Genomic DNA, 26,772 nt, shown 5'->3' with positions numbered 1-26,772 from the left:
TTTTTCTAAAAAAATAAATATTTTTATCTTTTATAAGTACCGCATGTATACTCAGTCCTGTTGGACAGGGAATTGGGCAGGGAAGTGGGCAGCGTGAACTTGTAAATAGCTCACTCGCGTTGCCGCTGCTAATGCTACTGCCATTGCAGTTTCATGAAGCCATTCTGAAAGTAGAAGGTGATAAAATAAATGCGACAGATGCTGCCCAAGAATACTTTAATCTTAAAAACAAATTACAACATCAGTAGGACGCATTATTTTTGCCGCTTAAAGTGAGAGAATGTCTTGGTAAACTTGAAGACGGGCAAGCCGCTACTGAAAACTTCAGTACACAAGTGAGACATTTTTACACAAAATGTGTAACCTACCTAGAAAACTGGAGTACAAATCTTTATGAGTCCAAACTATTCAAATGGATAGATCTAAGAAATGAAATAACATGAAACGATGTTTGCTATTCTTTTGAAGCTTTTATACTGTATATCAAGGCAACCATTTTAAATGAAGATCAACTCTTTGACGAACTGGGAATTTTGAAAGACGTGGCTACAAGTGAAAAAATTGCTGAGTGGAACAGAGAAGAAAAAAATAGTCAGGATCGATGGCTTGAAGTTTTTAAGTGTGTAGATCAATTCAAACTGAAAAACTTACAAATATTATGCGAATTTATGGTTTGTCTTCCGGGTACTAGTGCAGCTATCGAGCGTTTATTTTCTGTAATAAATAATTATTGGACGTCGGAAAAGTCACAAATGTCCATCTCCACTCTCAAGGCAGCGATGCAGATGTACGCAAATTTTGATGAGACTTGTAATGAAATGTTTCATTTATTTCAGTCGAAGCCGGACCTTCTTAAATTAATTTTAAGTTCAGAAAAATATGAATGGTACAAAAAACCGGAAGAAGATGAGGATGAGGCTATTCCACGTCCCTCATCTAAATAATTTTAATTACAGGTTTCACTTCTAACTTTTTTAAAGTTAATATAATATGTTATGTTTAATTTAATTGATATAATTTTTTATGTTTAGCTACATAGATTATTTATTTTTATTGACAAAAAGTTATGTTTGTCCAATAAAAAGATACATTTTGCGTTTTTAATACACTTTTGTTTTTTTGTACTTTTTTTTCTTTAAAAAGATATGGTCACCGTAAGTATATCTTATACTAAATAATTATAATCCAGTAGTAACTTATATAGGCAGCCCAACATACAAGCATGCTCATCAATTGACCATTCCAAATCACGTGATATAATATGGCCGGCAGTGGGCAAAAATTTAATAATTTAGGGTTTACATTAGTTTTTGTATAGAATATCCTGTTTGGTTTTGTTTTTTATTGTTAATTGTGCACCGAAATTGTGATAGCAAATAAATATAAACTAGTTTATCGCCTACATAACTGAATTATCCCATAGTAGTTATTGACACAAACTGGTAACTAATATGGGATAATTCAGTCCTGTAGGCGATAAACTACTTCATATGTAATTTGTTATCACAATTTTGCAGATTTCCCTACACAATTAACATAAAAAAGCAACCAAACAGGATTTTCTTTACAAATTAATGTCGATGTAAGGTTAGATTTTGCCCACACCCGGCCATGTTTGACGTTTCATTGGAATGCCTAATTGTTGCCTGGTATAAGGAAGTTTGTAATACAAAGCTACAAAGTAAATCTTAAAGGATTAAATTTAATTTAAGTTGGGAAACGATCTACTTAGGTTTATTGAAACGTTTTTAATAAATATTTATTATAATTCATCATTTCCTCTACCCTCCATCAAATCTCGAAAGTTAACAATCGGGCACATAATGCGTAATGCGAAATGAATCCACATAATATGCTCTCCTAAAAGCTATATAGATAGCTACATGCTATATGCTATGTAGCAACATGCAACGTGCAGCTTTTCCGCGCTGCTACAGATAAGATAAAGATTGCCATGATGATCGCCAACATTCGTCATGTAAAGGCACATCAAGAAGAAGAAGATTTTCTCTACCTACATAAAAAAAATATAACAAAATAGCAACCCCTTTTCGAAAGCATATTATGAATTAAAGTTAACCGAACTTTCTAAAACTATTTAAATATAAATAATATCAAAGTATCGCTAGCTCTGACAGGCATGTCATAGGTTAATAAAAGTTTTTGAAAATAATTTAACAGTCCCCATTAAAAATTAGCTTCCACAGTAAACATGTTAGAAACGTTAAAGAAATTGTCAATTTCTGAAAGATGTTCTAAAAATTCAAGTATTTTTGGTTTTTGTATTGGACAAGTGATCGGAAAAGGAGCCTACAGCAAAGTCTGTCTAGCTACTCGCTGTGGTTTGTATACAATTTATAATTTATTAAAAAACGTGGAAAAATATTGATAATAAAAATAATAAGATGACTACATGACCAAAATCCGAAGAAAAAGCGCGACTAAAAAACAATATTTGGGAAAGGATAATATACGAAGAGTATTTCGAAAAAACACTGAAGAAATAAACTGTTTATTCAGAAGTGATACAGTATCATAATCTGAGATAAGAAAATGTATAGGTACATAAAACTCGGAAAGAGGAAACTAAGATTTCTCTATACCTACCTAATAAATAAACTGCTCGTCAAAAGTTAAGGATACCTACCTAGGTATTGGTATTAAGTCCAATAAAACTTTTGCTATCGAAAAAATTTAATTATTTTCATATGAAATGGAAGTAAACAGTGCAATTAAATCTTTTTTTATTCAAACAAAATTATCAGTAAATTTTTATCACAATAATTTAGAAGGCATGTGTTCAGTCTGTCTCTGAACTGTACAGAATTTCTAAACAATACTTATCCTTATATTTCGAAGTTTTTTAGTGTAGAGGTATGAAAATAAGGAAGGTTGCACAGGCAAATATGGCTATTAGCATGATCCAGGATCCAGGCTGGGGCTAAGCAAGTGGATCTAGGTGACAGTTTTAATGTATCGCAAAATGTAGTTTCTTGGTTAGTCAATCGTTTCAACGAAACGGTAAATGTTTCGGAACCGCTCAGAACTGGTAAGCCGAAATTTTCTATGCCCGTCCATCAGGATCGTTAGGATTACTTTTTCAGCTCGAATATCGCCAATCGAGCTCCACTCACCGCAGAGTAGGTACAGACGCCAAAGACTAGCTTGGGCTCTGCTCTGGAACATCGAAACTGGCAGGAAGAATGAAAATATGTACTCTTTACCGACAAGTCTCGTTATGGATGGTATTGCGATAGTCGCCGCTTACGTATTTGGACCAATCCGCTAGTGCCAAGAAATTGTCGACATGTCCAGAAAATTCGTGCATTTCGAGGAGGTATTGTTACAGTGTGGGGTGAAATTTCTTTTTACAACCGAAACATACCTATTAGTTTTGAACAGGAATATGACCAGTGAGTTTGTAGAGATATGAAGTCATCAACAATATTATTCCACATTTTCACGCCGCCAAGACTTCATTTTTCTTCATGAAAATGCAAATCCGCATCTGTCTGCCACTGTAGTTGAAGCTTGAGAAAATCAAGGTAATCCTCATTTGCCATTACCCCTAGGTCTCCTGATCTCAACTTCATTGAAAATACTTGGGATCACCAGGGCCGCCGCTAAAGTGTTGGCCGCCCGTGTGCAACTTAATATTTGCCGCTCCCTTCCAACACTTTAGTCGTTTACAAGCAGGAGCGTCATTTGAAATTTTGTTTGGGGGGGGGGGCAAGCACTATATATACAATACATTATATATGATGTTATGATGAATATTGATGTATTTTTTGTAAATTTCAGTCAGTTTTTAGGGCCAGGGGGGGGGGGCAAATGCCCCCCTGGACGCCCAAATGACGCCCCTGTTTACAAGACAGTGCATGTGTAATTTTTTTTACAAGACTACTTACAACCTTCGGCATGCTTAATTGTTTACTAATATATTTAAATATATAGGCCTGGATCCTGCGTACCAAAAAAAGTTAATTAATAGCAAGCTGAAAATTTGTTAATAGCTTCACTGTGTCTAATCGGACAAACTTTGATGTATGGGAACACTGGAACAGGGAAAGTTTTAATTGTGGAACAGGTTAAAAATTTGGAACGTCAGACTACGAAAACGTTCCATGTATTTTGTCGGATATAACTTCCAATTGATTTGTTATCATTTCATTAAACTCTCATGCAAAAATCAGACTGGTGTTTATCACCAACTGGGCATTTTAATGAGTGGAACACGAAGAACATGTCAAATGACAGGAATCCTGTTGGTTAGTAATAGCAGTCTGATTTTTGCATGAGAGTTTAATGAAAGTAATACATGGGACGTTTTCATAATTTGACGTTCCAAATTTTTAAACTGTTCCACAATTAAAACTTCCCCTGTTCCAGTGTTCCCGTACATCAAAGTTTGCCCGACTACATACCGTTAAGCTATTAATAAATTTTCAACTTGCCATTAATCAACTTTTTTTTGGTACGCGGGATCCAGGCCCATTTGAAATACAGTAGTGTGCAAAAGAAACGGGCACACTACTATATATTACAAACAAAATCGTTTATCAAAAGCGTGTCTAAAATCATCAAATTCTCAACTTAGTCTGAACTATAACCCATCTACATATAACCATACATAAGCATAAAGGAACAATTTTATAACTGAGCAACCATCGAGTAATAAAAAATATTTTTTAAACCATCGAGTATTAAAAAATACTTATTACTCAGTGACAGCAACTTAACAAGCAGTTATCTAAATTCTCGGAAAGTATCCTATTGTCGTATCGTACTCTCATAAACATACAAATCATAAATGTTCAGAATTTGAAAAAATCGCATATGGACCACGTAGATAAAAATATTTTCCGATATTTCGCCAATCCGAAAGCCGCCAGCCACTTTGAATTAAAAAGCATTCCCGGAACTACTTTATGACTACAGCTGCAAATTGACAGTTCATATTATAATAAATAACATTTTCCGGCATTTTTTAGATTGTTTGGAATATTAGAGTTTATAGAAATACCTGAATCATTATTATTTAATTTTTTGAATTTATTTTCGTTTTAAAAAAATATTATCATCAGTGACCTGCTTTTGGCCGCCCCTATAATCGGCCGCCCGTGTGCGATGCACACTTTGCACACATGGTAGCGGCGGCCCCGGGATCAACTCCAGAAAGCATAAGATGCACACGAGCCACGCACTGAAACTCTTCAGCAATTAAGAAACCTATTGCCACAACTTTGGAAGAAAATCAGGCAAGATGTGCTTAAAATTTAGTGGAAAGTATGCCAATACGTTGCCAAGCGGTTATTCCCACTGCTTGTGTGAAAAACACACCAACTATTAAGTAATTTTTTGTTGATTTTGAAAATGATTCTGGTGTTACAAGAAATTTTGTCAATTTCAGTTTTTTATTTTTTTTGTCAAACTTTTGAATTGGTTGGTATATAGATTTTTGCTACAAGAGATGCAGCAGTCATCTTTATCATAATAAAGAATTTTGATCTACTTTTGAATATTTTTGTTTTTAAAGCATTTTCTGATAATATCCTTAATTTGTGACGAGCAGTTTATTAATGACTATAGTTTTGTTTTTAGGCACAAATCAGAAATCAGCATGTAAGGTAATAAACAAGAAAAACCCACGTGAGGAATTTATCAATAAATTTGTCCCCAGGGAACTGGATATTATCCGAATGGTCAATCATCGCAATATAGTAAAAGTGTATAAGATTGTTGAGGCACCGAGTAAAATTTATGTATTTATGGAGTTTTGTAAGTTGGGCGATATTTTGGAATATATTAAAGAAAACGGACCCTTCACGGAACAAAAAACTAGGGTATTGTTTAAACAGGTGAGTCTATAATCTAATAAGTCATCAGTCCATTATTTCACGGTTTTTGCTCTAAATTTTAAAGAACCGCTTGGATTAACATGAAATTTGGCAATCGTATAGCTTACATGTCAAAGAAAAAAAGTGCTATTGTGCCGATGTGTGCTTTTGCCCTAGGGGTGACTTTCACCCCCTCTTGGGGGTGAAAAAATATATGTCCAAAATAAGTCCGGAAATGGGTAAACTAACTAATTTTAAGTAACTTTTGTTCTATAGAGCTTTTTCGCCAAGTCAACACTTTTCGAGTTATTTGCGAGTGAATATGTTCATTTTTCAACAAAATAACCACATTTTTAGACGGTTTTTCGCAAATAACTCAAAAAGTAAGTATTTTGTCGAAAAAAACGTTCTTAACAAAAATATAGCCTATAAAAAGTAAAAAAAATGGTGTACGCGTTAGGTCTCTGGATCTCGTAGAACTAGAGTTATAGCCAATTAAAAATAGATTCATATTCACCAAATTTCAAATAGAATATTTCGACGTGAAATATCGAAAAAATTAAGCACTTTTTGGGGAAAATCCAGTATCACCTTTTTAAAGCGTTTAAAAAAAGCTTTATTTCTGTTTTTACAAAAAGTTTCTAGCATTAAATTTAAGCAAGTTACGCTCAAAATAAAGTTGGTCCATTTTGTTTTTGCAAAAAAAATCGGAAAGACCAACCCCTAATTAGCAACTTAAATGAAATTAATCGTTAGCGCTCCACAAATTATTTTACTTATGTTGTGTTTATATGATCTGTAAGTTTCATCCATTCAAAGTGATTATTTTTGAAAAAATTTGGTTTCAAAGTAAAATTTTTAAAAATTTAAATTTTGAAAAATATGCTTTTTTTTCAAAATAACTTAAAAATTGTTAGAGATACCAAAAATCTCGAAAAACAAAAAAGTCAGATTTGCTTTTCTGAATATCATGTATTTTTTTGTTTTTTTTTTGTTAGACAAAAATTCATTAAGATTTGGTGTTTCTAAATTTGCATACATTCGTGATCAGTGACTCGTTCAACCCCTTTTAACTACAGCCCTTAAATAGTAAGGACTTTGAACCGATGAAACTTACAGATCATATAAACAATATATACACGAGTCAAGAAACTTGTGAAGTCGTAACGATTAAGTTCATTTAAGATAATAATTAGGGGGTGATTTTCTCGATTTTTTTACCAAAACCAAAAGGGGCTAACTTTATTTTGAGCGTAACTTGTTTTAATTTTGATGCTAGAAATTTTTTTTATAAAACAAAAATGAAGCTTCTTTTAAACACTTTAATAAGTTGTAATGAGTTTTCCCCGAAATGTGCTTCATTTTTGGTTATTTCACGTTAAAGTATTCCATTTGGAATTTGACGAATATGAACCTATTTTTCATTAGCTATAACTCTGCTTCTACTAAATGTAGAGACGTGATGTATACACCATTTTTTTAAATTTTTTACACGCTATATTTTTGCTAAGAATGTTTTTTCGACAAAATACTTACTATTTGAGTTATTTGCGAAAAACCGTCTAGAAGCGTGGTTATTTTGTTGAAAAAATAAACATATTCACTGCCAAATAACTCTAAAAGTATTGACTTAGTGAAAAAACTCTATAGAATATAGAACAAAAGTTACTTAAAATTAGCCAGTATATCCATTTCCTGACTTTCTTTGGACGAATATTTTTTCACCCCCAAGAGGAGGTGAAAACCACCAGGGCAAAAGCACATATCGGCACAATATCACTTTTTTTCTTTGACTTGTTAGCTATGTGTATGCCAAATTTCATGTCTATCCAAGCAGTTCTTTAAAATTTAGAGGTTTTGCAATATTTTACCGTTAGCCCAGCCGCACACCAAAGAAACATGAAACGTAAATTACGTTTCATGGAAATAAAACAGTGCTAAACAAATAAACGTCCGCCCATTTATGAAACTCTCCGAAAATAAAAATGTGTCATGAGCATGAATCATACTCGTTTCATTGGTAGGCGTACTTTGAGATTTGTTTAGCAGTGTTTTAGGTTCATGAAACATGTTTTTCGTTTCATGTTTCATGTTTTTCGTTTCATGTTTCTTTGGTGTGCGGCTGAGCTTAAAGAACGGACTACTTACCTTTTTCCTTTTCAAAGTCTATATACGCCCGATACGTCTTTTTCCTGTTCCTAATATTTTTATATTATTTTTTTGATGGTAAATATACGATCATGGGTGCTTCTGTCTGTTCTGAATCCGCTTTGTGATTCTTTAAGTGTGCAATCAAGTTTTCCGGATATTCTTTTGCAAATATTTTTTCGTATATTTTCATGGCTATGGTTACTCCTCTGTAGTTGCTGGAATTCTTTCTATCGCCCTATTTGTAAATTACCTAAGTATTACCGTTGATTGAAATATTAATACGGGAAGATATCTCATCTTACGAAGGAAAACGAGACCTCTGCTATATTCGCCTAATAAATGGCAGGCCAAAAGCCATCTAGTGAGCAGATATATGAATTTCTTACCGTCAGAGCGATACAGAATTATATACGACATTCTACTGGAATGAACACTGCGTTGCCAGTTCTAAAAATGTTTTGGAAATATTCGGCATCGAAAATATTTATTAGTCCAAGCTGTATCGTCGCCTCCGTTAGGTAAATTATTCCTATTCGATTTTTTTGCACAAACTTACTCAAAAAGAGGTCCTTATAACAAATCCACAGGGTATCAGGCCGTACTGCGGTCGGAAAATTGTTTAAACAATTTTTTTAAACAAATTCACAAAAATAATTTTTTTCACTTCGAACAAATTTTTCTTAGATTCTTTGGGTCATTCTCAGCAAAAAAGGTCTCTTGTTATTTTTCTCTAAAATTGATTGTTGTCGAATTATACGCGATTTAAAATTTTAAAAAGCTAAAATAACCATTTTCAAGGGTTAATAAGTCGGTTAAAAGTAATCAATATGAAAGTCAGAAACTGACCAAATTAAAGATTAAAGTCACCTCTACAAGATCCTGAAGAAATGTTTGTCATTACTTCATTACTAAGATGTTATTTTTAATTATCAACAATGAGCTTTAAGCGTGTATTGAGGTGGCCGTCAAGGTGAGTGCGAGTGAGATGCTCCATTGGACGGCTGGAATGGTGCATCTCTTACGCAATCGCCATTGAAGGCCGCATAATATGCGCTTAGCGCCCATTGTTAATAATTAAAAATGACAGTTTAGTAATAACATAATGACAAAACTTTCTTTAGGATCTTGTAGAGGAGGCTTTAAACTTTGATTAGGTCACTTTCTGACTTTTATAATATTTATATTTAACCGAGTTATTAAGCCTTGAAAATGGCCATTTTCGCATTTTTCAAATTTTAAATCGCGTATAACTCGACAACAATCAATTTTAAAGAAAAATCACAAGTTACTAGGTCTGGATCCCGCGTAGCCGTATTAATATTTCAATCAACTGTACAACCTGAGCTCTCTGCCAGTCAATTGGTATCTGTTCTCTCCATATAGCATTAAAAAATATATCCTTAATAATAACTTTCCTGCATTGTTTTCAAAATATCTCCGAAAATACTGGAGATACGAAAAGAATAATAGATTACTAAATTGTAGCTTTTTTAATAACTAACATTTCCTTTTACATAAATTTTCTTTACAATGAATATTTAGCGAGATATAGCCGTTTAAAACCACTATTTACGAGCAAACACCCCCTTATTCGAGCTGTTTAAACTCACCCCAATTAAAAACTAAGGATCTTACGGAATTTAATTTACAGTCTTATAGCTCTTCAAAAACCCTACAAAATCGTTTTTGAAAAATATTTTTATCACCATAAATGAAGAACCTATGTTTATAAAACGAATTTTTTCTTTCGAAAAATCTCAATAGTCCGCTTGGGAGTGTAATAGAGCATTTTCAATGTGCCTAACTATTTGTAAAACTATTTGTATTTGTACATTATTTGTAAATTCGTATTTTTGTGTAAATAAATGTTTTTGTACTTCTTTGATTCTACTGTTTTCTGTATAGATCTATTAAATTATCTACTTATAAAAATTGCAATGTTATTAAGGATGGTTTTTAAGGGTTTAACTATTATGATATTACGTCTAAAGCATAAAACAATCATTATTTAACCAATCAAAACCAAATTTTACCCATATTAAAGTTTACAGTGTTTTTATATAATTTTTGACATTAAGGGGTAGTTTACACCCCTAAAAATAATCAACGCCCTTGAACATGATATATGTAGAATTTAAAGTACAGGGTTAGATGGTCCTAATCCCAAATTTTTATGTAAATTTTGTAAATCGATGAAGGCCGAAATCATTCTTTTAGGATAAATAAATTTTTTTATATATATAGCTCCAACGAGGGTAATTTTAAGGGTTGAAATATGATGACATTATATCCTAAAGCATAAAACGATCATTATGTAACTAATAAAAACCAATTATTGACCATATTAATGTTTAAAATGTTATTTTATAATTGTTTACAATTAGTGGTAGTTCTCGCCCTTAAAAACCAAAAACGTACAACGGCTCAATATAGAAAATGAACTGGAGGGTGAAATGAGTCTAATCCCAAATTTTTGTACAAATCGATGCTGAACGAAAAAATTGCGAGGTTTTGCCATTTTTTCAGTTTTATTTCCTGGATTATATAAATATATGCTATATAAAAATGTATATGAATCCATTTCATTTCAGATTGTGGATGCTGTTCACTACCTACACAATTTGGGTATCGCGCACAGAGATATCAAATGCGAAAATATTTTTCTATCCAACGATAACACCGCAAAACTAGGCGACTTCGGATTTGCCAGACACTGCCGAACCAAATCTGGCAAATCTATCCTGTCAGACACGTTTTGCGGATCAGTAGCGTACGTACCTCCCGAAATGTTGCTAAAGAAACAGTACGACCCCAAGAAGTACGACATTTGGGCTTTAGGGTGCGTCTTGTACATCTTTTTCTTTGCCCAAATGCCTTTCGACGATGCCGATACGAGGCAAATGGTCAAAGATCAATTGAATCGGAACGTCAAGTATTTGGATTGGTGTTCTCACAACTTGGGGGACTTACTACTTAGGATCTTGGAGCCGGATGCCCACTTAAGGATAACCATCAGTCAAGTTATGCGTCATCTGTGGTTGGCTTCTGTAAAGTGTAATGCCAAAATGACGAATAGACCTTTTGTGTCTTTATCTGATAGCCACTTGATTTAAAAACTTTGCTATTAGTTGTCTAATATTACGAAATATATATTACATATTCCCATTGAGCGTTTTATTCTATTGTTATGTTATTTAGGTACTATTACGCGAATTTACTTTTCTGCTTTAATTTAAGTTCTTTTAGGCACTAATGTTTAATCTTAATTGACTTCATTTATTTTTAATAACTTACATCTAAACAAGAAGTAAAACACTGAATTTATTATTAAATAAACAAAAGACGTATAGTGAGTATTTTGTATTTCTACCGGTACTGATAGCTACCGGCCAATATCCCTCACAAGCTCCTTATGCAAAGTAGCCGAAAAAATGGTTCTGGACAGACTGAACCGAGCCATAACCCATCTTGAACTGATTGACGACGCACAAGCTGGCTTCAGGAAACACAGGAACACCATGGACCCATGTAGTCGAGTTTGCTCAAAAAGTCAAGGATGCTTTCCACCGTAAGATGTCAACAGTTGCAGTGCTAGTAGACCTCAAAGCTGCATACGACACAGTATGGAGAGGTTTGCTGTTACACAAGATAGCGAAGTCTGGAATTGACGGTAAACTGTTCAATTGGATAAATTCTTTTCTCGGGGAAAGGTATCAGAGAGTCAAATTTCACAACCATTGTTCCAAATTCAGACTACAAAGACAAGGGCTGCCACAAGGAGCTGTCATCAGCTGTCAATTGTTCAACCTAATAATTAAACGATGTGCTCGCAATGATTAGAAAGACACCTGGTGTTGAAGCCCTCCTGTATGCCGATGACCTCCTAATATGGGCATCAAGTAGCAGTCTGAAAGCGCTCGAGGGAGTAATGAACCAGGCTCTCAAAAATCTAGAAAAATGGGCGGATAAAAACTGCCTAACTGTCAGTACAACCAAATCCGTATATCAAGTACTTACCCTTTCAACAAAGCAGACTGCTGTCAAGCTGACATACAAAGGAGTCGACCTGGAAAGAGAGGATGTAACAAAATACCTGGGGGTGTACATAGATAAGAAAATGACGTGGAAACCTCAAATCGACGACATTGTAGAGAAAGCCACAAAGAGATGTCGACTGCTTAAACGTCTCACAGCAACAAAATGGGGCGCCACGCAAGATATCTTGGTAGCAACATACAAAACCTATGTCCGGCCGATACTAGAATATGGGAGTGAAGCTACAATAACTGCGAGTACAAACACCACCTCCAAGCTTGAAGTCGCCCAGAACACTGCCCTTCGCGTCATCACCGGTGCTCCAAAATCAACACCGATTACATCAATGGAAGCCCAGACCGGTATTAAACCAATACAATGCCGCAGAGAGCAACACGCGTTAACCTTCTGGGAAAGGCAAAGACGAATACTTCCACAAAAATGGGACGAATATAGACAAGCAGCCTCACGTCTTAAAACACAAACCACTCCGCTTACAGTAGCAAATCAAATCATGAAAAAATACCACATTGACCTGTCGAAAGCCGCCCCCTTCCCAGCGCAAACTACACTCGCCCGCTGTCTACCAAACACAGAATTGCGTCTTGAAAATCATAACGACCCGAAGCACTTATCGTCAGACATTGTCCTAAGGAAAGCCGCCCTAGAGACGATACACACCAATTACCCAGCGCATGAGTGGCTCCACATCTACTGCGATGGCTCCTCGATACCGGACTCGGGAAGAACAGAAGCAGGATATGTCTCAACGTTCTCCAAAGGCTCCATAGCTGTGGGTGCCCCTCTCACCAACTATGATGGCGAAATTGCTGCTATACACGAAGCCGCTAAAATCTCGAGAATCTCCAACACCCCCAAAAGTTGCCTTCTTCATCGACTGCCAAGCCGCAATCCTCGCCTTGTCGACAAATCGATATACCGACTGTGCCCAAACAATATCTTGCCGCGTCCAACTATCGAACTTGCTGGAAAAAGGGTGGCTGATTACTTTACAATAGATCCCTAGTCATGTCGGTGTTGAAGGGAATGAAGCGGCGGATGAACTTACAAAAGAAGGCACTACTCTTCCACAGCCCCCTAGCTTCCAATCGTACACATCAGCAAAGTCCACCATTAAAAGAGGAATCAAAGCGAAGATAAAAAACCAGCAAATACAAGCCGGTGCTGGAAAATCTTGGGCCCACCTAATAGAGTCAACAATCCCTCACAACTTGCCGAGACCCATCAGTGTAGCCGCGTTCAGAACAACTACGGGGCATGACTACCTGGCCTCCCATCTACATCGCATCGGCGTCCGTGAAAATGACAACTATCCACAAAATACGAATTTGTCGTTGGTCTCTGGGCTGAGCATTCGACGTCTTCTCTAAGGTCATCTTCAAGGCAGTCGGGGTCCCAGTCTCCTGGTGCTTCAGACACTACACTCTACACTACTCACTGCAATACTGGTATTGCACTGTTCCACTGGAGTTCAACTATCGAACCATCTGTTAAATATTTTGTTAATTTTAGAATTTTAAAATATTGCAATAAATAATGTCGTCCAACCTGCTGGTATCTGTTTTATAGTAAATTGAATTTTTATTTTTGTTTGTGTGGTACATTTCGAGAAATATTCTTTTTTTATAATTACTTTCTGTATCTAAGATTTTTATATCTGATAAACTAAATGCGTGACCTGTTATGATAGAATGGTGTGCTGCTGCATAACAATTTTTCTGTGTTTTGCAATCACCTTTGTGCTGCGTTATTCTTTGTTTCAACCACTGCGATGTTTGCTCTATATACTGTCTATCACATTCGAGACAAGAAAGTTAGTAAATGATATGACTCTGTCCCTGATTTTTAAGCGGTGTCTGGTCTTTAAGCTTAGAGCTTAAAGTTTGAACTCCTCGCAAAATAAAATCCTGACTACGTCACTGGTCTGAATCATTGTCGACTACAGTCCGTACAATAGGGCTTTTCATTCACAGTCATTTGTTTCGAGCTTGTGTCATGTGTCACATAATATTAATACTGATTAATATATCTACGTCATACGTTATTGGTATACAGGGTGTCCCAAAAAGATTGGTCATAAATTATACCACACATTCTGGGGTCAAAAATAGTTCGATTGAACCTAACTTACCTTAGTACAAATGTGCTCACAAAAAAAGTTACAGCCCTTTGAAGTTACAAAATGAAAATCGATTTTTTTCAATATATCGAAAACTATTAGAGATTTTTTACTGAGAATGGACATGTATCATTCTTATGGTAGGACCATCTTAAAACAAAATTATAGTGAAATTTGTCCACCCCATACAAAATTTATGGGGATTTTGTTCCCTTAAACCCCCCCAAACTTTTGTGTACGTTCCAATTAATTCGTTGTTGTGGTACCATTAGTTAAACACAACGTTTTTAAAACTTTTTTGTCTCTTAGTATTTTTTCGATAAGCCAGTTTTTATCGAGATGCGGCTTCTTTTTCAATATATTTACGTAAAAATTTTATGGGGGTTTTGTTCCTTTAAACCCCCCAAATGTTTGTGTACGTTCCAATTAAACTATTATTGTGGTACCATTAGTTAAACACAGTGTTTTCAAAATTTTTGCCTCTTAGTCTTTTGTTCATAAGTCACCTTTTATCGAAATGTAGCTTCTTTTTCAAAATATACCTAAAAATGTAAATTATAAATAAATTTTCAGATTATTAACAGGTCTCTAGAACCGTACTTAACCATATACAAATATGTGGTGGATTCGACAAATATTCAAAATATCTCGATAAACACTGGCTTATCGAAAAAGTATTAAGAGACAAAAAAGTTTTAAAAACAATGTGTTTAACTAATAGTGCCACAATAATAATTTAATTGGAACGTACACAAAAGTTTGGGGGGGTTTAAGGGAACAAAACCGCCATAAAATTTTTATGGGGTGCACAAATTTTACTTAAATTTTTTTTTAAGATGTTGCCGCCGTAAAAATGCCGCATGTCCATTTTCAATAAAAAATCTCTGAGAGTTATCGATATATGAAAAAAAATCGATTTTCAATTTGTAACTTCAAAGGGCTGTAACTTTTTTTGTGTGCACTATTGTATATAGGTAAGTGAGGTTCAATCAACCTATTTTTGACCCCAGAATCTGTGGTATGATTTATGACCAATCTTTTCGGGACACCCTGTATAACAATGATACAAACCAAAGACGTATGGCGTAGATATATTAATATTATGTGACACATGGCAGAAGCTCGAAACAAATGACAATCGATGAAAAGCCCTATATAGATAACGTAGCACTTCATCTCCGTCATAGCACATAGCACGTGACGTCACATGATACCAACACGAAATATTTAAGTCGTAGGTGTGTTCCTTTTTAGAATCGTTAAGCTGAGACACTGGAATTACAGCCCTAGACATATTTTAATATATAGGTACGCGTAGAAATATTATTGGAAGATTTCTATTAATGTAAATTTAAAGGATCATACCCTAACTTGTTTCGTTTAATTTGTATAAGTGGAATATAAAGCGTTTTTATAAGGCACACTTGTTCGCATTACACTCTAACTGCGATCGAACAAAAGTGACATGTTGGCATAAATCGGTCTAAATCGGTAACATTTATTTGACAGTTGCGGTATTGACACATCAGATTTGTTTTTATTCTTTACTACAAGTATTTGTTTTATTATATTTATTGTTTTTATTATTTACTATAACGTAAAATTATGACTTAATTCTTGTTTTCTATTTCTAATGTTTTTATTTATTTACATTTAATATTAATTTGTTTTGTTGTATGCACACTTCCGCATTATGTGATATATTTGATTTAAAATTAATTCAAGAAGTTTTTGTAATGGGGCAACAATGTCAACTTAGATCTCTGACGTAGGTAATGACGTGGAACGGTATCTATATTGGGCGGACTGTAGATTATTCATAGTGAAGTGAATGTGATTCCAATTTATATAAACACTTAAAATTTTTTAAATTAATAATAATTTGGGGGTGTTTTCTCAGATTTTACAACTCGTATGTAATTTTTTATTTATTTTGATGTCTCTTATTTTACGTCTAATGACACTTTTCCTATTTTGTTGTTTTTAAACACAACCCTTTAGATAAATATTGTATAATAATTTTTATGTAAAAAGATACAAAAAGTGTTAAACGAAGCATTTTAACAAAAAAAGAACATTTAAAGAGAGAACGGGAGAGAAAAGAGAGAGTCTCATTTTACAAAAGTCTGAAATTTTTCAACCGTATAAAACGATCAGCAATTCAAATAGAGAGCAATCGCGTCTTTGGAGCTTTATTTTCACGCTTCCTGAAATTAATTCATGTCGGTTCGGCCCTCTGGCAACTTCAAAAACCGACAAACATTTCGATGCGATTTTAAATTCAAAGTAGTCTAATTGAAATATATTAATTTCGCAGACGATTTTACGTTTTTTGTAGCTTCTTTAATCTTTGGGGATTTCAGGGTAAGGCCTTTTGTAAATTAGGGCTCAACCCTTTGGATTAAGATGAGGAAGAGGAATCCTTTGAACGGTTTATGGTTTTTAGAAAGAATTCTGAGGCTTAAAATTACTAAAAAACTAAACAAACGAAACTTTTAATAAAGTTTTTTCTGTAGAAAAAAATTTTGTTAAAAATGTTTGCATAACTGTAGGTAGGTACGTACTTCTTCTTCTGAAAGTTCCCTCTCCTATCGGAGGTTGGATATCATAATGGCTATGGTCACTTTGTTGGCTGCTGCTCTGAATAGTTGTAATGAACTACAGTTAAACCATTCTCTAAGGTTCCTCAGCCAGGAGATGCGTCTTCTTCCTATGCCTCTTCTTCTTTGGATCATTCCTTGCATAATAATTCTCAGCAACTCATATTTTTCTCCTCTGGTAATGTGACCCAAATATTCCAGTTTTCTAGTTTTTATACTTTTCATAATTTCTAACTCCTTATTTAAACGTCGTAGCACTTCAACATTGGTAATCCTTTGAACCCACTGAATTTTCAATATTCTTCTGTAACACCACATTTCGAACGCTTCTATTCTTCTTATGTGTTGTCTCTTCAATGTCCAAGCTTCCATTCCGTATAGCAATATAGAAAATATGTAGCATCTTAGAGCCTTCAATCTGAGAGGCAACTGAAAGTCTTTGTTTGTAAGCAGTGTCTTCATTTTTATAAATGCTTGCCTTGCAGTTTCAATTCGGACTTTAATTTCTTTGCTTTGGTCATTTTTGTCATCAACCCAGGTTCTCAGATATTTGTATGTCTTAACTTTTTCTATTTGGGTTTGCTCTATCATTAACCTTTCATTTACATGTTCTGTTTTTGAGACAATCATAAATTTAGTTTTTTTCTTGTTTATTTTTAGTCCGTATCGAATGCAATAATCGTTAATTCTATTTAGCAATTCTTGTAGTGATTCCAGGGTGTCTGCCATTATAACGGTGTCATCAGCGAATCTTATGTTATTTACTATTCTTCCGTTTATAGAGATTCCATCACTTAGCTCCGCTGTCGCTTCCTGAAATATGGCTTCACTGTACAGGTTAAACAGTAGCGGCGACAGAACACAACCCTGTCTTACTCCTCTCTTTATATCAATATTCTCGGACTCCTGTTCTTCTATCTTTATATTGGCCTTTTGATTCCAATACAGATTGATGATAATTCGTAAATCTCGTCTGTCTATATCTCCGTTTTTCAATAATTCTATTAGTTTTTCATGTCGGACCCTGTCGAACGCTTTTTCGAAGTCGATGAAACAGGAATAAATATCCAGGTTCATATCTAAGCATCTTTGAGAGAGGACATTAAACGCAAACAATGCCTCTCTTGTTCCAAGTCCTTTGCGGAACCCAAATTGGGTATCATCCATATCATATTCTAGCTTTCTGTATAATCTTCCATGAATCACCTTTAGAAATATTTTGAGGGTATGGCTTATTAGTGATATTGTCCTATAGTCCGAACAATCTTTGGCGTATATTGTTTTTGGTATTGTTACAAAGGTGGACACCAACCATTTCTGAGGGATTTTTCCGGTTTTATATAGGTACTTCATTAAACAGATCCAGTAGTACCGGTAGAGTTATATCGTCTAGACATTTCAGTAATTCCGCAGGTATTTCGTCTGGACCTACAGTTTTTCCGTTTTTTGCGTTTCGTATTGCTTGTTCGATTTCCTCCATTATGATCTCTGGTCCCGTTTCGCTGTCGATTTCTTCCGGTTCTTGTCTATTATCCTCAAACAGATCTGTTATGTATGTCTTCCACTTTTTTAATTTCTCTTTGACTTCTATAATAATTTTTCCATTTATGTCTTTAAGAAGGCCATCTCTCTTTTTTTGCTGTGTATTTGTGATTTCCTTTATTTTCTTGTGCATGTTAAATCTATCATACTTTTTAGAATATTCTTCTATTTCACTACATTGATTTGCCAGCCAGGTGGATTTGGCCTCTTTTATTTTTTTTCCTATTAATCTCTGGATTTCCTTGTATTTTGCCTTACTCCTGCCTTTATGTTTCCTTCTTTCCTCCATTAGCTCTAGGATTTCTGAAGTCACCCATCTCTGTTTTTTTATTATTTTTGTGGGTAATATCTTCTTTCCTGCCTCTACTAACGTTTCTTGTATCACGTTCCATTTGTCATTTACATCTGTTGTTTTTATCACGTCTTGTTTGATTTTCTTTAAGTTATCATTTATTTCTGCTTTTAGCCTCTGACGTACAGGTTCTTCTTTTATATTTGAGACATCAAATCGTGGTATATTTGTTTGTAGGTACGTACACACACCCAAAATTATATGGAATCACCATGTATTTCAAAGCTTGTTATTGTTGCGAATAATAAAGGTTTTTATTAAAAATAAACAAATCTATAAGACAATCAGATAGTACAGCTCGGTACGGTATATGTTATTTGCTTGTGTTGCAAATTGAACGAGAATAAATAAACTAACTTTTGCGTCCAAAAACGAAAATATGCGTCATATGGGGTTATAGAACTTACAACGGGGAAAGATTATTATTGGTCTTGTGGAGCAAGTAATGTTCTCAGATGGACATAGCTGTAGAGCTAGGCGTAACACAAAGCGTTCTTTTCAAAACCTATGCTAGGTAACAGGACTAGGAAAGCTCAAAAATAAAGCAAGGGAAAGTCGCCAAAAAGTAATAACGGCTCGCCACGATCGTTTAATTGTCCATTCAGCTGGAAGACACCCAACCATTTCTCACCTGCAGCTCCAAAGGCAGCTTTTGGCAGCTACAGGTGTAACTCTTTCAGTTGAAACGATAAGAAGAAGAGTTCGTGCCAAGAAGTATACAGCAGGAGACAGTTATGGGTTCCCGAATTATCCAGACAGCACAAGATTGATCGCCCAAAATTGGTGTATTCACCACCAAAACTGGAACATTGGGAATTGACAAAATGTGCCATTTCCAGAAAAAGTCAGGATTTGTGTAAAATCAGATGACCCACGAAATCGTGTACTTAGAGGTCGAGGAAGACAAGCAAGAACGAAAACTGTCAGATCTGTTCACAAATATACAAGAGGAAGTGTAATGTTCTGTAAAGGAATTGTGATCCGTAAAAAAACTCTTAATTTTCATCCAATCAACTTTAACTGCTCACAGGTATGTTGATAACATTTAGTTAGGCTCTGGAGAGGTGCAACAGGAGAAAATTTTATTTTCTTGCATGATAATGGACCTCCACATACCATTAGAGTGATCAGAGACATCATTGAAGTAGAAGGTATCCCTTGTTTGGAGTGGCCTGCTTGCTCACTCGAGCTTAATCCTATAGAGTATTTATAATAAATCCTATCCTTATCCTTTAAAAATAATTTGTCCATTATGCCCATTCAACATTCAAAAAATAATAATTTAAAAATAAAAATCGACCTCTTTCGGGATTTTTTCCAAAGTGGCCTATTCTCGAAAAAAATGTATTTAAATCGTGTTTATATACTTGGCTTCGTCTTTGTAACTATGTCACTATATCCACAAATTTTGTAATCCATTTTAAAAATAGTTCTATGCCACCTGAAATTTTCAGAGTAGCTCAGAACTAGCTAACAATGCAATATTTAACTGCTATTATATGGATAGATCGATTTTCTTAATTTCAAACTTTTTTAAAAATGTGACTATTAATGCAATGACATTTAATTTCCACTTTAAAGTACGTTAATAAATCGATAAGTTCTGGCTCAGTGGTAGAGCATTAGACTGCAGATCGAGAGGTCCTGAGTACGAAACCCGACTGTTGCGTATCTTTTTTTAATTATTTAATAAATAATTAAAAGTTAATATAATTAAAATTCATATTTAATAAGGTATCTAATTATTATAATATATAAATATTATATATACCATTTTAAATATTTTCTTTGATTTATATGAGTTTAAATCCGCTAGAGAAATTATGCCTCTAAAAAAGTCGATTACAAAAATATTTTATGACATAGAAATTGAAACAAAATAGTTTATAATTTTATATTGGGTCCTATAAATAATGAAAACGTTTTATTATAAAAAGTTCTTTTCTATAAAAGTGTAATTATTCCAAAATTTTGAACCTCTCTATATACTTATGTATACTTTTTTTACTACAACTGCATAAATCTCATTAAACCCACAATGCTGCAAAGCATATTAATAAATCTACATCGCTATATTTCTTTTACTCGCCCCCTATAATTATTTTAACTATTCCTCAAGTTATACTCGTAGAACACTTCAAATTTTATAGCGCCATTTCACAGCACAATCAAATTGCCAACATTGTAAGATAATTTTAAAACCATAATTTTTATAGCCATAAACATTCTATAATGAACTAAATTTCTAGAAACAGATCATAAAAAAGAAATTATTCATTTGTAGCGGCCCAATCGGCACGCAGGAGGAAACAATAAACATTTTCTGTAATTATTTGTTTATTATTTTGGCGTGTCTTTTGATTGTGTACATGCGTGTTGAAAACTGCAATCAGGACATAAGCAAGGTGATTAAAATAATTAGAATCAGGTGGATTAGCGAAAAGACGATCTTTAAATTACGATAAGAAGTTTCTATTTTGTTTTTTAAGTTAATTGTAGTGGTTAATCAACGTCTTAAAACACAATAGTAATATCATGTTTAGTAACCAAACAAGACACAATGAAAACAAGAAACAGTTGTCAATCTATCAAAAAGACAGTTGAATACAACAGAGAATCTGATTTTAGACTTTAGGTATATCTACTTGGAAAAGTTTTAGAGGTCTAGAAATCCAATTGACTAATTCATCCTCACTACTTAATATTCGCTGGAGATCATCAATCAAAACAGTCAGATAATATCCAGGGTCGATATGCGTATGAGATCATACTCTCCTCGTAGCTAAAGTAAAGCACAAACCTAAAGAGCCCGAAAAACGAAGAGACTAAGAGGCTATATCTAAGAAGGAGGACCTTCTCCAATAAGTGCAAAAAGTATGCCATCTATTCGTAAGGGTACATAAGTAGAAATATGGTAGACGATTAACATTTTTAACAACATCAATTAGTATGGTATAGTTAGACCCAAACCCAGACATCCAAAGTGAAAGTTATCCTCCAACACCAAATTGTTCTATATGGTCCACATAATGTTCAGAAAAAAGTCACACCATTTTGAGCGTCGGGTTTGGGGGGGGGGGGGGGGGGAGAAATCTGCAAATTCGTAGTTTTTTATGTTTTTCGTCAATATTTCTAAAACTAAGCGGTTTAGCATGAACAACCTTGTACACAAAATTGTTCTATATTAAATTTGAAATAAAAAAGGCCCTATGCATAACCCTTCTACAATGAACGGTTCCAAAGTTACGGAGGTAGTATAGTATAATTGGTCCAAAAAAAGGCCTAACCCAGACATCCAAAGTAAAAGTTTGCCTTTAACACCAAATTGTTCTATATGGTCCACATATTGTTCAGTAAAAAGTTACACCATTTTGAGCTTCCGGTTTGGGGGGGGGGGGAGATGGGGGAGAAGTCGGTAAATTAGTAGTTGTTTTAGGTTTTTCTTTCGTCAATATTTCTAAAACTATGCTTTAGCGTAAGGAATGTTCTATAGAAAAATGTTCTACATAAAATTCAAAACAAAAAAGGTTCTATACATAATTGTTATAAAATCAACGGTTCCAGAGTTACGGAGGGTGAAAAGTGGAGGTTTTTGATACTTTTATATTTACTGATTTCTCCCCCCTCTCCCCCCCCCCCAAACCCGACGCTCAAAATGGTGTGACTTTTTTCTGAACATTATGTGGACCATATAGAATAATTTGGTGTTGGAGGATAACTTTCACTTTGGATGTCTGGGTTTTTGGTATAGTTATATCATAAATATTGCCCAAAAAATATAAAACGTATCGAAAACCTCGACTTTCACCCTCCGTAACTCTGGAACCGTTGATTTTATAACAATTATGTATAAAACATTTTTTGTTTTAAATTGAATGTAGAACATTTTTGTATATAACATTGTTTACGCTAAAGCATAGTTTTAGAAATATTGACGAAAAACCTAAAAAAAAACTACTAATTTACCGGCTTCTCTCCCATCTCCCTCCCAAACCGGACGCTCAAAATGGTGTAACAATATGTGGACCATATAGAACATTTTGGTGTCGGAGGAAAACTTTTACTTTGGATGTTTGGGTTAGGCCTTTTTTTGGACCAGTTATACTATACTACCTCCGTAACTTTGGAACCATTCATTTTAGAAAGATTATGCATAGGGCCTTTTTTATTTCAAATTTAATGTAGAACAATTTTGTATAAAGGGGTTGTTCATGCTAAACCGCATAGTTTTAGAAATATTGGCGAAAAACTTAAAAAACTACAAATTTACCGATTTCTCCCCCCTCTCCCCCCCCCCAAACCCGACGCTCAAAATGGTGTGACTTTTTTCTGGACATTGTGTGGACCATATAGAACAATTTGGTGTTGAAGGATAACTTTCACTTTGGATGTCTGGGTTATGCCATCTTTTGGATCAACTATAGTATACTATACTAAATAATTAATCTCCTAAAACCAAATAATCATGTGAAACAGAAACACTGGAAAACAGATGAGACTCTTAAAATAATTGAGAAGAGAAGAAATCTTGGTCAAAGTGGTGTACATAGTGAAAGGAAAACAACTGCTAAATATCAAGAGACTTTAAAGCCAGGCCATTTAAGATCAAACAGGAACCCTGCGAACCAACAGAGAAGATATAGCAGAGAGATGGATATTATATTGCTGGGATCTTTATAGAGATAATAAGATTATACTCCAGGAACTTGTTCAACAAACCCCTGAAGAAATGGAAGAAGAATCTAATATACTCGAGAATGAAATAAGACTGGCGATCAGTAAATTCGAGTATAACAAAGCACCAGATCCAGATAATATGATAACAGCAAAAATCCTCAAAAGCCACAAAAGAAACCGGAATAAAATTGTTTCACTCGGCTAAAAATAACCTGACGATCTGACGATGTATTCTATAATTAAAAATAGCTTGTGTTCTATGGACCATATCTCGATACTGTCAAATACCTTTTCGTAGTCTAGGAAAGCAAGAAATATAGGTACAGTCGGAAAAAGAAAGAATACCCATGAACGATCACATCAATCACTTATTTTGTATTTGCTGTCTTTTTCTATAACAAACGTTTGTTATTTATAGAAAAAGACAGCAAATACAAAATAGTGATTGATGTGATCGTTCATGGGTATTCTTTCATTTTTCCGACTGTAGTTGGTATTCATTCGCCTTCTATATATATGTTCTCATTGTCAACAGATGGTCTAATGTACTACATCCTTTGCGTAAATCAGGGTGTTCTACCGGTTGATAATTATATTTTGTGTAGGTAACCAGTTGTTAATAATTCTCATAAACAATTTGTATATACTTGACTGTATATACTAATAATTTTTAGATCACATTTGTCCCTTGGGCTAGTGTACATCGACACTAATTATTTGAAACAGGGTTAAAGGTGTAATTGGCGCCGGAACAATCCGAAAGGATCTCCTCTGCAAAAATGCCATACGATATTATTATTATTAATAGACTCTCGTCCCAGTCTTTAGGAATTATCATGGAGAGGGAGACATCTATTAAAGAGCTCTGCGAATATGTATTGGGATTATCATCCCTTTTGTAACCAGTTGTTAATAATTCTCATAAACAGTTTGTTAACTTGACTGAGCAACCATATAGGTCTATAATTCTTTAGGTCACATTTGCCTCCTTTTGTGTAGGAGTATTACTACACTCTCGTTCCGGTCTTTAGAGGTTTTGCTATCATGGAGACATCTACTAAATTGTTAGTATTGGGATTGTTATTGCTTTGCTTGTTCTCAAAAGCTCGGAAACGATACCGTAGTGTCCTGGAGCTTTTTTATTTTTTTAGCTCTTTCTTTTTAGCGATTTTAGCTCCTTCTACTTCGAATTCCTCTATATTTGGTAGTACCTCTGATCCCACGTTTTTTATTTCTCTGTTGACGTTCTCTTTTGTTGTTTGAAAGAAATAGTCTACTTTTGGTAATACTGTTTGGTGTCATCCATTTCCACTTTGTGTTAGGTCTATTTTTTGTAAGAGTTATTCATAGCATACATATTTTCTTGTTACAGGAATTCCATTGGTTTTTCTCATCTTGTGTTTTTTGTTCCTAATCCGAAATCTTCAATCTTGTCTTCAGAGTCTTCAATCTTTCTTTCAATATTGGGGTAAAATCTGCCATTATTATTATTTGGGTTCTTCGTTGTCATCTATAGCTTCTTTACAATCTTCGCAAAAAGTATTTTTTCCATCATAAGTTGCTTCTGTGGTTGAAGTATAAACCCGCACTATCTTTATTCTGGTTTGTGAATTTAGTTTTAAGATCATGTATGTAATCCTGTCTCAGATAGTACTATTCATTGTTCGAATTTTTGATTTCCCCTTCTTAGTGACTAAGAAACATACTCCATCATATGTATAGTCTTTCTTAGCTTTACAGTAGAGTCTATTTTTCTTCTTCTATGGCACTACAGCCTAAATTGAGCTTTGGCCACCTTTATTTTTGCCTCCACCCTTGTTTGTCTGTGACTGGTCTTCTCCGAGACAGTCGACACTAGAGTATATTGCCTGAATATATGTCCACGTACCTTGTTCCTCTTCTTTGTACTTCTGACAGTCCCATTATGTCCCAGTCCAATTCCTTTTCTAATTCCTAGAGTTTTTTATCTTTTGTCATGGAACGGATATTATGTTGCTGTATGGAGTTGTTTGTTATTCTTATATTTTCTTCAATGTCGATTTAACCCTCACCACAAGAATCCTCGTGGTAGACCGTTGATTCAGTGTAAGCTTGTGGAATAAAATACCTACACACCTAGGTACCTTTCGTGTCTCTGTTAAAATCGACATTTTTGTTTTCTAGAAGTTTTGGTCACATTCCACCACGGTCGTCAGACGTGTTGGTGCGGTGAAAGAATTTGTAATCTCCACCTTTCCAACCGAAGTTATGCAGTCCGGTCTACTTAGTTCAACCAAGAACCCGCAGAAAGAAGGGTTGGCACCACTTAATCGGCGGATCCAGAATTTCTTTGGGGGTGGGGGAGGTCATGGATCTTGAGGGTCATTTAAGTACTTTTCTCTGATGCAAGGTTACTTATTCTTACCACCCCTAGGATAAGTGGGATTTCAATTACTTTTTGAATGGGCCAAAATTTTTTTGTTGACGGCTCTCGGTTTTTCTTTATTTAAGATTATTGAATCGATATTTATTTTCGTCTGGGGGGGGGGCATGGTCCCGGTGATACCCCCTTGGTTCCGCCACTGATCACTATCCCAGTAGAACCCAAAAGGGAGAAGTTAGCAATAAGAATATATCAACATCAACACTAGCGAGTAGGGCAGAGCTTCATCACCTGTAGTTAACAAGAATAAGCAGATAAGCACAGAAATCCCAAGACCTATCAGAATTTCACTCAGAACATGACTAACGTAATGGGAAAAAGATGGAAAGGAAGATCAAGAACCTTACAGGTTAAACCTCCATTGATTTGTTTAAGGTGGCAACATCAAAGATAAGATTAGCTGTAAGGACTACTAACCTCCGTCGAAAGATGGCACCCGTAGGGTAGGTACTTACCGTCTTCCAATGTATGTATTGTTATGATCTGCATTTCTCTCTTTTTATGAGATTGATCAGCAAATTCTTATTTTGATTAATTACTTAATTATTTTAATTATTACTTATGTAAAACAAAACCAAAATTAAATTGAATTCTCTAATAAATTTTATTCTCAGGGCTATTTTAATTTTAATGCATTACCTTAGGTTTGTGGCTTCTAGTATCTCTAGTTGCTTACTTCATCCAGGGACAAAACAGGGAAATTAAACACACTCGATGTCATATAAATGTTATAAATATTTTTTATTTATGCAATATACCATAAATATAAGATTTAAAAATTATACTAAATTTTAATTCTGTTGCAACTTTTTCTCATCTAATAAATTAAGCTTTAATTCTGATATTTCCTGTGTTTTAACAAAAATTTTATTTAAATAATTCGTTAGATTATTCTTAAAAAAATACTAAAATTTACTTTTCTCCTTTTGAATTGATTACTTATCTCTTCTTTAAATTTTGGAATGACTAAATTATGCTATAGAAATGCTCAATATAAAAATAAACAAATATGGTGT

General features: G+C 34.4%; 2 protein-coding genes across 2 annotated transcripts in view; both read left to right on the top strand.

Moving 5' to 3' along the window:
- The window catches only part of LOC114327682 (exopolyphosphatase PRUNE1-like), a 414,555-nt gene that overhangs the window by 120,694 nt on the left and 267,089 nt on the right, over positions 1-26,772 (top strand). The window lies entirely within an intron of this gene.
- On the top strand, positions 2,043-11,153 carry LOC114327686 (testis-specific serine/threonine-protein kinase 3-like). Its single transcript, XM_028276372.2, has 3 exons — positions 2,043-2,342; positions 5,602-5,858; positions 10,580-11,153. Exons 1-3 carry the CDS (start codon positions 2,213-2,215, stop codon positions 11,099-11,101), a joined length of 909 nt encoding a protein of 302 aa, XP_028132173.1. The 5' UTR covers positions 2,043-2,212; the 3' UTR covers positions 11,102-11,153.

The sequence above is a fragment of the Diabrotica virgifera genome, chromosome 2 (assembly GCF_917563875.1).
Source record: "Diabrotica virgifera virgifera chromosome 2, PGI_DIABVI_V3a".
NCBI lineage: Eukaryota > Metazoa > Arthropoda > Insecta > Coleoptera > Chrysomelidae > Diabrotica > Diabrotica virgifera.
The sequence above is the reverse complement of the archived record's forward strand: the minus strand, read 5'-3'. Positions and strand labels throughout refer to the sequence as shown.